At 47.9% G+C, this 9,757-nt stretch overlaps 1 protein-coding gene across 9 annotated transcripts in view; it reads left to right on the top strand.

Moving 5' to 3' along the window:
- Window positions 1–7,960: 7,960 nt before the first annotated feature.
- SRRM1 (serine and arginine repetitive matrix 1) overlaps window positions 7,961–9,757 on the top strand; it is a 30,158-nt gene continuing 28,361 nt past the window's right edge. For 8 of the 9 annotated variants that reach the window (XM_087858568.1, XM_045782131.2, XM_087858567.1 and 5 more), the window contains exon 1: window positions 7,961–8,112. In XM_087858568.1, the coding sequence (XP_087714694.1) occupies window positions 8,092–8,112 (21 nt within the window). In that variant the 5' untranslated portion in view covers window positions 7,961–8,091. The remainder of the gene's footprint in view (window positions 8,113–9,757) is intronic. The other variant, XM_045782137.2, reaches the window with a different exon arrangement.

Here is a 9,757-nt window from a genome sequence, read left to right as displayed (position 1 = left end):
CCTTATGACCTCTTATGAGGACACGGTCCTATTGGATTAAGGTCCATCTAATGATCTCGCTTTAACTTAATTACCTCTCTAAAGACTCTGTCTCCAAATACAGTCACATGATGATGCACTGGGGGTTAGGACTCCAACATGTGAATGGCAGGTGCGGGGACACAATTCAGCCCATAACCACCTACTCGGGATGAAGGACAGTTAGAAGGCAGGCAGGCAGAGACAAGGGGCTCCCTTCCTAAGAGGAAACCACCCTTAAAAGGATTTTATACCACCCTGGAAGGAGCCCTTCACCCTTTCCCATATGATAGATAGGTGACAAAAACCTGATTAGAGGACAGGCACAGGAAGGGTTAATCAGATGAAAACAGCCTGTCAACAAGCCCATAAAAACCCCTAGACTTAGGGAACTCCAGTGCCAAACTCCCCTCCCTCCCTGGGAGGTTCATACTATCACTTTGCTATTGCTCAATAAACCTTGCTTTGCTGCCCTCCACTCTGTCTACCTCTTCATTCTTCCAAGTGGTGTGACCAAGAGCCACGGGCACCAATGGAGAAAAAAATCCTGTAACATTAGGTATTATTGTGAGGGCTGAATTATCTAATGTGTTCAAAGCACTAATGTAAAGATTGACATAGCATATTCCCTGATATGGTAAATACTATTATTATGAGGTCCTACATAAAAAGAAATATGCTGTCACTTCAACACAAGAGAACATAGATAGGAACGGGAAAAGATAATTCTGCCAATTATGGTTCCTTGTTCCCCATCTGATGGATATCTCTGTTGTTCTTCAGCTCTTCTTTTAAAAATATGCCAACACAATACCAACACAATGCATGTATGAATGTAACATCCGTGCGGGAACTTTCTACAGGATGAAAAGCAAAGCAGGCAGCTACATTTTTCTGTTGTTACATTTGCCTGTTGCTATTATCTTTCTGGATATAAGTTCCCTGAGGACTGTCTTAAACATCCCTTGTATCCCTTACTGTATCTAAGAACCCCATAGTGAGCGCAGAGTCAGAGCTCAGTAAAAACCAAAGAATCAAACCCTAGGGTGTCCTTGTCATTGTTTACTTCCTTCTGAGAGGCTAGATCGCCATCTAGTGAGTCTTGCTATTAGACCGGGAAAGGGAGATTCAGAAAATACGAGACTGCTGCTCCACGTCTTACATATTTGATCTTTATAGATGCAAAAACTACTAGAAATCTCATAGTTTGACAGCTTGATATATTAGTGATCAATTCAACTAAGCTTTTCTTTTCCTCTATTGCCAAGAGATTTCTGGCCTTCATATAGTTAACCTCATAGTGAATCTGATTATTTATAGAATGCAAAAACACTAAATAGAAGTGTCATGCAGCTATTACTGCCCATAAAATAAATATGGAGAAGGCCATGAGAAATTCAGGAATCGTAAAGTGTCTATTTAGTATTAAAAACGTGAAGTATAGCGAGTGCTGGAACACGGTAGTGTTAAGAAGCTATTATCCCTGTACTATAATGACAGACTTAATTTGACAACTAAAAATTTGATGACTAACATTTTTTTAAAGATTTAATTAATTTATTTAAGAGAGAGAGAGAGCAAGAGAGAGAGCACGAGCAGCGGGGAGAGGCAGAGGGAGAGGGAGAAGCAGACTTCCCACCAAGCAAGGAGCCAGACATAGGGCTCGATCCCAGGACCCTGAGATCATGACCTGAGCCAAAGGCAGACGCTTAACTGACTGAGCCACCAAGGTACCCTGACTACTAAGATTTTTAATATTAAAGTTGTAGTTACACCTGTTGTTAAAATTTCATACTTCCTTAGGGGGAGAGGTGTGAGGAGGGGCAGAGGCAGAGGGACAAGCAGACTCCTCACTGAGCAGGGAGCTCAACTCAGGGCTTGATCCAGGACCCTGAGATCACAACCTGAATGGAAGGCAGATGCTCAACTGACTGAGCCCCCCAGGCGCCTCAAGATTTCATACTTTCTTGGTAAAAGTTTATTCTTCTATCCAAAAGTTTATTCTATAATGGCAATCTTCAGCTTTGGCAGAATACTGTTTTTAACACTCAACTATTGTGCACTTGGCCAAACTGTGTGTTTGTTGCACATATACTTTGAACTTATTATTTGCCAAACTCTGGTTTGGGTGCTGATGATAAAGAGAGGAGACAAAATATTTCCTGCCTTCAAAGAGTTTTGTGTGTGTTGGGGTGGGGGGAGGGGCACAGGAGCAGAGACGAGCATGTACATGATTAGAATATAGTGGAAAATATGCTGATAAGGAGGATATGAGGAACGTGTTTGCGAAGATCTGTGCCTGGGAGTTTGGGGGGGCTTAGCAGTCCCCTAAAAGATACTCAGATGGAAAGTACTAAGTCCCACTAACCAGAAATGCTTCCTGGAAGAGGTAACATCTAAACTACACCCTCGAGGAAGAATCAGAGCAGGCTACTTAGAAGGACTGAAAAGTAGAGAGACAAGGTAGGGAGGGCAAAGCAAAGGCTGGAAGGCAGGGAACAGAGGTTCTAGATCAAGTGGAGAGAATATGTGCAAAGGTTCTGAGGAGAGAGAAAGAATGCAGTCCCCTCTAAATCTGGAAGTATACAAACTCATGTACTTAAGATCTTTTCTTCCTTTTTAACTTTATTTATTTATTTTAGGTAACTCTACATCCAGTGTGGGGCCCGAACTCACGACCCCGAGATCAAGAGTCACATGCTCTTCTGACTGAGCCCGCCGGGCGCCCTCACATTTTCAACTTACAAATATTTATGCTGGTAGCCAGCCTCCAAGATGGCCCCCCAATGGTCCCCACCTGGTAGTATTCATATCCTTGTGCGGTCCCCTCCAACGCTGAATACAGGTGACCTGTGTAACCAGTAGGATAGTGTGGAGACTATGGTGTGCGACTTCTGAAGTTAGGTCTTAAAAGACACCATGGCTTCCGTCTTGCTCTCTTTTGGATCATTTGCTCTGGGGGAAGCCAGCTGTCATGCCATGAAGACACCCAAGCAGCCTATGGAGGGGTCAATGTGGCAAGGACCTGAGGCCTCATGCCAATAGTCATGTGAGTGGACCTTCTTGGAAACACATCTTTCAGGCCCAGTTGACTGTAACCTAGACCAGTATCTTGACTACATTCTCTTGAAAGACCTTCAGCCAGAACCATCCTAAGACGCCATTCCAGATTGGTAATGCACAGAAACAGTGGGCGATAGATAACTAATGTTTATTGTTTCAAGTTGTTAATTTGGGGGGTTATTCAGCAATAACAAATACGCTCACTGATGTCCTCAAAGACACCTTTCAGAGCAAAATGCATCAGCCTTTATCCATCTGGCATTCTTTTTTTTAAGATTTTATTTATTTATTCGACAGAGATAGAGACAGCCAGCGAGAGAGGGAACACAAGCAGGGGGAGTGGGAGAGGAAGAAGCAGGCTCATAGCAGAGGAGCCTGATGTGGGGCTCGATCCCATAACACCGGGATCACGCCCTGAGCCAAAGGCAGATGCTTAACCGCTGTGCCACCCAGGCGCCCCCCACCTGGCATTTTTATTTCAATTATGGGATTATTTTAGTCCACAGCTTGTTTGGTAAATTTGTGCTGGGTTTTTGAGATATTTTATGAAGATGGTTATTCCGTTTTATCTCAGAAACACAAAAGCAGAGCTAAAAGAAAGAAGCAGGGGCGCCTGGGTGGCACAGCGGTTAAGCGTCTGCCTTCGGCTCAGGGTGTGATCCCGGCGATCTGGGATCGAGCCCCACATCAGGCTCCTCTGCTATGAGCCTGCTTCTTCCTCTCCCACTCACCCTGCTTGTGTTCCCTCTCTCACTGGCTGTCTCTATCTCTGTCAAATAAATAAAAATTTTAAAAAATCTTTAAAAAAAATAAAAGAAAAGAAAGAAGCAAAAGACAGAGACGGAAGTGGGGATGAGAACAAAAGCTGAAAGTGGTGAGAGAATTACAAAAAGTGCACGTGCCTAAGGGACGGTTCTGTTCAGTCACAGTGACTCTAAAGGACAGCAGATAGTGGCAGCAGGTGGGACACGCCCACCATCAACAGCCATCAACAAACAATGGAGAAAAGCCGTTGATGAAATGGAGAAATCTTAAGGATCAGCACCAAGGTTGGCTGCCCATTAGCTTTTTGAGGCTTAGGACTTATTTGAGGGTTTGAAGACCAGACCTAACAAGGAGCCACCAGAGGCTCAGTGGGGACGGCTCCTTGGCTTTGAGACCCATTTTGATCTGCACAGCGTCAAAGGAAGCAGAAAGTGCTGTCTGCAAATACCTTCACCACCAAGGACTTCTCCACTGCACCTGTAGGGAGAAGGCTTACCTGCCTCAGCAGATTTTTCAACGCGGACACTTCCTGATAGAATAAATGGTTATACCATTTCAAAGAACAGACTCAGTCGATAGTAGAAATGCCTTTGGTGACTGATCCTGACTCTTACTCATACATTCATTCAACAAATATTTATTGAGCTATAAGAATGTGCTAGATACTGTTCTAGACACTAAGGCTTTAATGGTGAACAAGAAACTCATAAAGTTCTGTTTTTGTTTTTCATGGGGGCAAAAACAGTACGCATGTAAACAAAATAGATAACAATGTCAACTACTATTAAGTGCTCTGAAGAAAACGTAAAGCAAAGTGTGATTGAGTGGGGAGAGTGTTCTGCTATTTTCGGAAGGCTGATCAGGAAAGGCTTGTTTGAGGAAGTTGATATTTGAGTCACCTCTTAGTAACCTTAGGTTTACCAACATACAGGGAAGAAACCGACTTTGAAGCCTAACCTGTTCATAACTAGACCACATCTGGAGCTCAGTGTGGCTGCAGCTTAGACGTGAAGGAGGTGCGCGGGGAGAGGATTGGTTCATGTGATGACTCTGAGGAAGGGAGCAGTAAACAAATCCTAAGGGGTTTTATAGGCGACAGTAACTAGTTTAGGCTTTATCTAGAAGACAATGGGGAGCCACAGAAGGGTTTTAAGTTGGGGAGTGAAAGGATCAAGATTATCTTAGAAAATCACTCTTGAGGGGCGCCTGAGTGGCTCAGTCAGTTAAGCGTCTGACTTTGGCTCACGTCATGATCTCGCGGTCCTGGGATGGAGCCCCGAGTCTGGCTCCACCTTCAGCCGCAGCAGGGAGTCTGCTGTCCCTCTCCCTCTGCCCCCCCACCCCCCCTGGTGCTCCTGTGCGCGCTAGAGCGCACTCTCTCTCTCTCTCAAATAAATAAATAAAACCTTTTAAAAAAAAAAGAAAATCACTCTCGATATAGGATAGAGACATCAGGGGAGGGGAAATGGTTAATAAGTTGCTGCTGCAATGACCCAGACAGTAATCCAAATCAAATTAAAGAGGCAGTGGAGCCAGAAGAAAGGCAACAGATGAAAGGCAAGATCTGGTGGTTGTAGAGTACGAAGAAGACAGAAGAATGATGACAGGGAGAAAGGTAGGCTTATTCATTGAGAATGGGAAAACAGAGGCTTGAGGCAAGTGCAAGATGAATTCAGTTTGGGACGTGTTGAGTGTGAGGGGTCTATAGGACATCCCAAGCGAACGCAGTAAGAAGTTGCACAGAAAGGTCTGGGGCAGAACTACGTCCGAGATAAACAGGTTCAGGAGAGGAAATGATCATTGAAACCAAGAGAGGACAGACAGGTCATCTTCATTGAGTGAAAAGTAAAAAGGGTGGAACTGCAAGGAAAGACAACGTTTATGGGATTGGCAGCAAAAGGGCAGAGACAGTAAAGAAAAGATAAAAAACACGATAACTGATCGGAACCAGTGAGAATCATCAGGGAGATGTGGGGCATTGTGATTTCATAGTTCCATCTGGTCAACTGGCTTGTTCTGTGGAAGCCAGTCATTGTCCCATCTTTGACCCCCTGGCAAAGCTGTTGTTCATGCAACAAATTTTCTTGAGTCTCTACTATGTGCCAGACGCTGTTCTTGGTGCTAGGGACACATCAGTGAGCGAAAAAGACAAATGCTCTGACTTTAAGGAGTTTACATTCTAGCGTGGGGAACATATAAGAAGCAAACATTAAAAATAGGTAAATGCGGGGCACCCGGGTGGCGCAGTCGTTAAGCGTCTGCCTTCGGCTCAGGGCGTGATCCCCGCGTTATGGGATCAAACCCTACATCAGGCTCCTCCGCTGGGAGCCTGCTTCTTCCTCTCCTGCTCCCCCTGCTTGTGTTCCCTCTCTCACTGGCTGTCTCTATCTCTGTCAAATAAATAAATAAAATCTTTAAAAAATATTAAAAAAATAAAAATAGGTAAATGCTATGAAAAAAAAACTAGATTAAAAGGTATCAGGAGTTATAGAGAGGGTATGTAAGCCATTTCCAGTGTGATAGAGTAGACCTCATTGACTTGGTGATACTTAAGCAAAACCTTGAAATTTGCCAAGTAGATATGGGGCCGGGGGGGGGGGGGGTAGAGCATTCTAGGCAGAAGTTAAGAACCAGTGCCAAGGTCTTGAGGCAAAAGCAAGCTTAGGAAGTCCAAGCAGTGAGGAGTGTTAGGATGCTAGGGAGGAGATCAAAGAAGAAATAGGGGAGCATCAGGTAGGATTTTAGCCTTTGTTCTGAGAAAAATGAGGGACTTTGGGAAGGTTTTGAGCTTAAGAGTGACATGTCTAAGGTTTTCTAATAGGGTCACTGCTGCATTTAGAATAGATGCTGAATGGCAAGGGCAGAAGCAGGGAGACCAGTTAGGAAGCCAGGGCAGAAATTGAGGCAAAAGATGACGGTGCCTTGAGCCAGGATTATAGCTCTGTGGGTTTCCTAATAGTCTGAAAGTGGGATGAAAGGGAAAGAAAAGACGAGAACAACATCAAGGCTTGTGTCCTAAACAAAGGAGAAGATGTAACCATCCACGGAGCCAGGAGGCTCTGGGAGGAGCAGGTGGGTTTTCTGGGGTGTGTTGGGGGAGTGAGGGAAAGAAGGGTAGAGACCGGGAGCTCAGTCCCTGGACTGGTGAAATCTCTGACGTCCATCCAAGTGGAAATGTCCAGCAGGAAGCTGCCTGTGCGAGCTCAAAAGATCGGGAGACAAGTCTGAGCTAGAGGTTCACGAAGTTGTCAGCATGTAACTGGTATTTAAAGCCACAGGGATGAACAAATACACAGTATGGAGTGGGATGCGTGCTGCCAAGAGCGAGCAGGGCAGGGAGGAGGGAGCGGGAGTGCGCGCGCGCGAGCGGGGGGGGGGGGGTGTAACTTTATGAATTATGGCCAGAGGGACACCCGCCTTCTGGCGCTGGGCGGCAGTGTGGCGCCGGCACGCGATGCCGGAGGCCCTCTGGGCCAGGGCAGGGCGCCGAGGCGGCAGGGCGGCCCACCAGGCCCACGCCCAGGCTCAGGGCCACGGCTCTCTCGCCCGCTTCCTGCCCGTCGGCCGAAGCCGAAACTCCTCTACCCGGCCTTTTCAGGCTCCTCCCCAAACGAGTGAACTGTGTGGAGACGAGGGGCGAGCCGAGGAAACGGCCACAGTGCAGACTTCATTCATACTATACAGTTCTACGGCTTCAGAGTCGATCTTAATAACTGGTAAACTCGTAAAAGCAACACAATCACAACTTTTACGATGGCACGAGAGGCCCCCAGGCCTCTCTCCCGCGCGCGAGCCGCCTGGCCGGCGTCACTCTGAGGTAACAGCCTTTCTCTTCAATCGCTCCATGGCACCCCCAAGGCGGGAGGCCTCCTCCACTACGGGTCGAAGGATGGGTCAAGTCACGCTGCGCGAACAAGGCTGATCCAGCGCCACAAAAGGATTCGCAGGGCGGGGCGACCCGACGACGCTCTCTCTTGTTTTCATTGGCTGAGATCGCGAGACTCTCCTCCCGGACTGGCTACTTGGGAGCCTCGGAGACGGCAGCAGCCCGCCCCTTGGGCGCGCGTGCGCACGCGTGGCGGGTGCTAACCGCACTGAGCAGGCGCGGCCTCGTGTCGGCTGAAGGGGCGGGTGGAGCGGCGCGCGCTGCGTCCCGGCGCTCGGCTTTCCCTGCCGGTCCCGCCCTCCGTCGCGGCGGCGCGGTGTATCTTGGGATAGGGAGCGATCTCCGAGCGAGGCAGCAAGATGGACGCGGGATTCTTCCGCGTAAGTAGAAGCGCGGGGATCTGGGGTGAGGTGAGGGGCTCATCGGTAAGGCCCGGCAGGGGGCCTAAACTCGGGACGGTGTGGCCAGCGAGGAGAGGCTTCGAAGATCCTGATGATCTTCGTGCCAGCGGACGCTCCCCCCTGCCCTGCGGCGGAGACCGGTGCGCCCCTGCGCAGTCTCCTCCTCCGGGATCGTCCCCCCTACGCGGCAGCGACGGTCGCCGGAAAATGGCGGCGGGAATGGGCCGGAGCGGTACCCCGCCGCCTGCCTGCCTGGTGGGGCCTGCAGGCCGAGCCGCGCGCGCCGCCGGGTCCTGGGGCCTAGTTGGGCCGCGAGGAGGAAGTCCCTGGGGGAAGGCCGTAGGGAAGCCCTGAGGTGTGACTGGTGGCGGGAGGATCCTGGAGAGTACGGTTTTGGGGGTACCGCCCCAGGAGAGCGTGTTAGGGAGGACAGGAAACGGCGTTCGGCGGCTTCTCTTGAGAGAGCGGCGCCGACCCCCCCTCCCCCGTCCTCCCTCCGGGTCCTAAGTCTTCGCGAAGGCGCGGGGTCAGAGTTCGCGGGAACTCCCGCCCAATTTGATACTCCTTTAGGGAGGAGAACTCCGGTAATAGGTAGTTGGAACGTTTGAATCTGAGATTCTCTAAGGGCAACGGGTGCGACAAAAAGTGTGCACGTGTATGGAGGCAGGGGGGTGGATCAGCTCTCTTTCTAGCGCACAGCCGCACACCCCCGTTTGTTACACTCTTTTGAAGTACGCTGGAGAAAAGGGGCCTCTTACCCAGGTTCCCCCGTGGCCGCGCGCCCAGCACCTGCAGGCGGGGAAGCTATCTCATCGAAGTTGGTGCTCAGGGCCCAGACAAGACTTTATCAAGCTCGTACTGCTGGAACCTGTTTGTCCCATGTTCCACTCCTGTAGGAAATGATTACCTGGTAGAGATCCAGATGGGTGGGAAGTGACACTAAATAGGACTAGAGTTTGTAAATGCTTTTGATGCAGAACGGACCAGTGGTTTTGGTCAAAATCTATACTTTATGTAACGTAAGTTGGCTCTTTCCACTCCCGGCGCGTATAATACGCAGTTTGCGTGTTTTTAAAGGGAAAGTTGAAAGGGGAAAGACCAAGACTTGAAAGAACATAACTCTTGACATTCTAAAGCCGACGTTGAAATTCTTTGGCTTTACTTGTACCAACTAGTTTTTCATCAAAAGTTGCAGTATTATTCCAAGCACCTACTTAAAATAGGCAGTTGTTTGTTCTTATGTGTGCAAACGATACTGTAGTTATTTCTGTAATGATAGTTTCAATTGAGAGCTTATCAAATTTCTATTCTGTTGATGAACTCGTTTTCTAATTTCCATCAAAGAATTTTGTAGTAAGTACTCAATATTCCTGTGATCCAAATTAATATTTTGACACAAAAGCCTATTATGATTTTTGTTCTTTATTTCCAATGGAAAGGAGTTCCAATAGAAAAAGAACACAGTGGTTGATAAGTTTTAAAACAACCTTTGCTTTTGGTGTAAAAATCTGGAAGAAAGGGTGAGTTTTTATATACTACCTATAATTCCTTAGAGGAGTTGACTGGATTTAAACTCCCAAGTTAAAAGAATTTAGGGCAGTTACCTTTTTAGTACACTGCCAAC

The sequence above is a fragment of the Ursus americanus genome, chromosome 33, assembly GCF_024610735.1.
Source record: "Ursus americanus isolate L20-20 chromosome 33, mUrsAme1.1.p, whole genome shotgun sequence".
NCBI lineage: Eukaryota > Metazoa > Chordata > Mammalia > Carnivora > Ursidae > Ursus > Ursus americanus.
The sequence above is the reverse complement of the archived record's forward strand: the minus strand, read 5'-3'. Positions and strand labels throughout refer to the sequence as shown.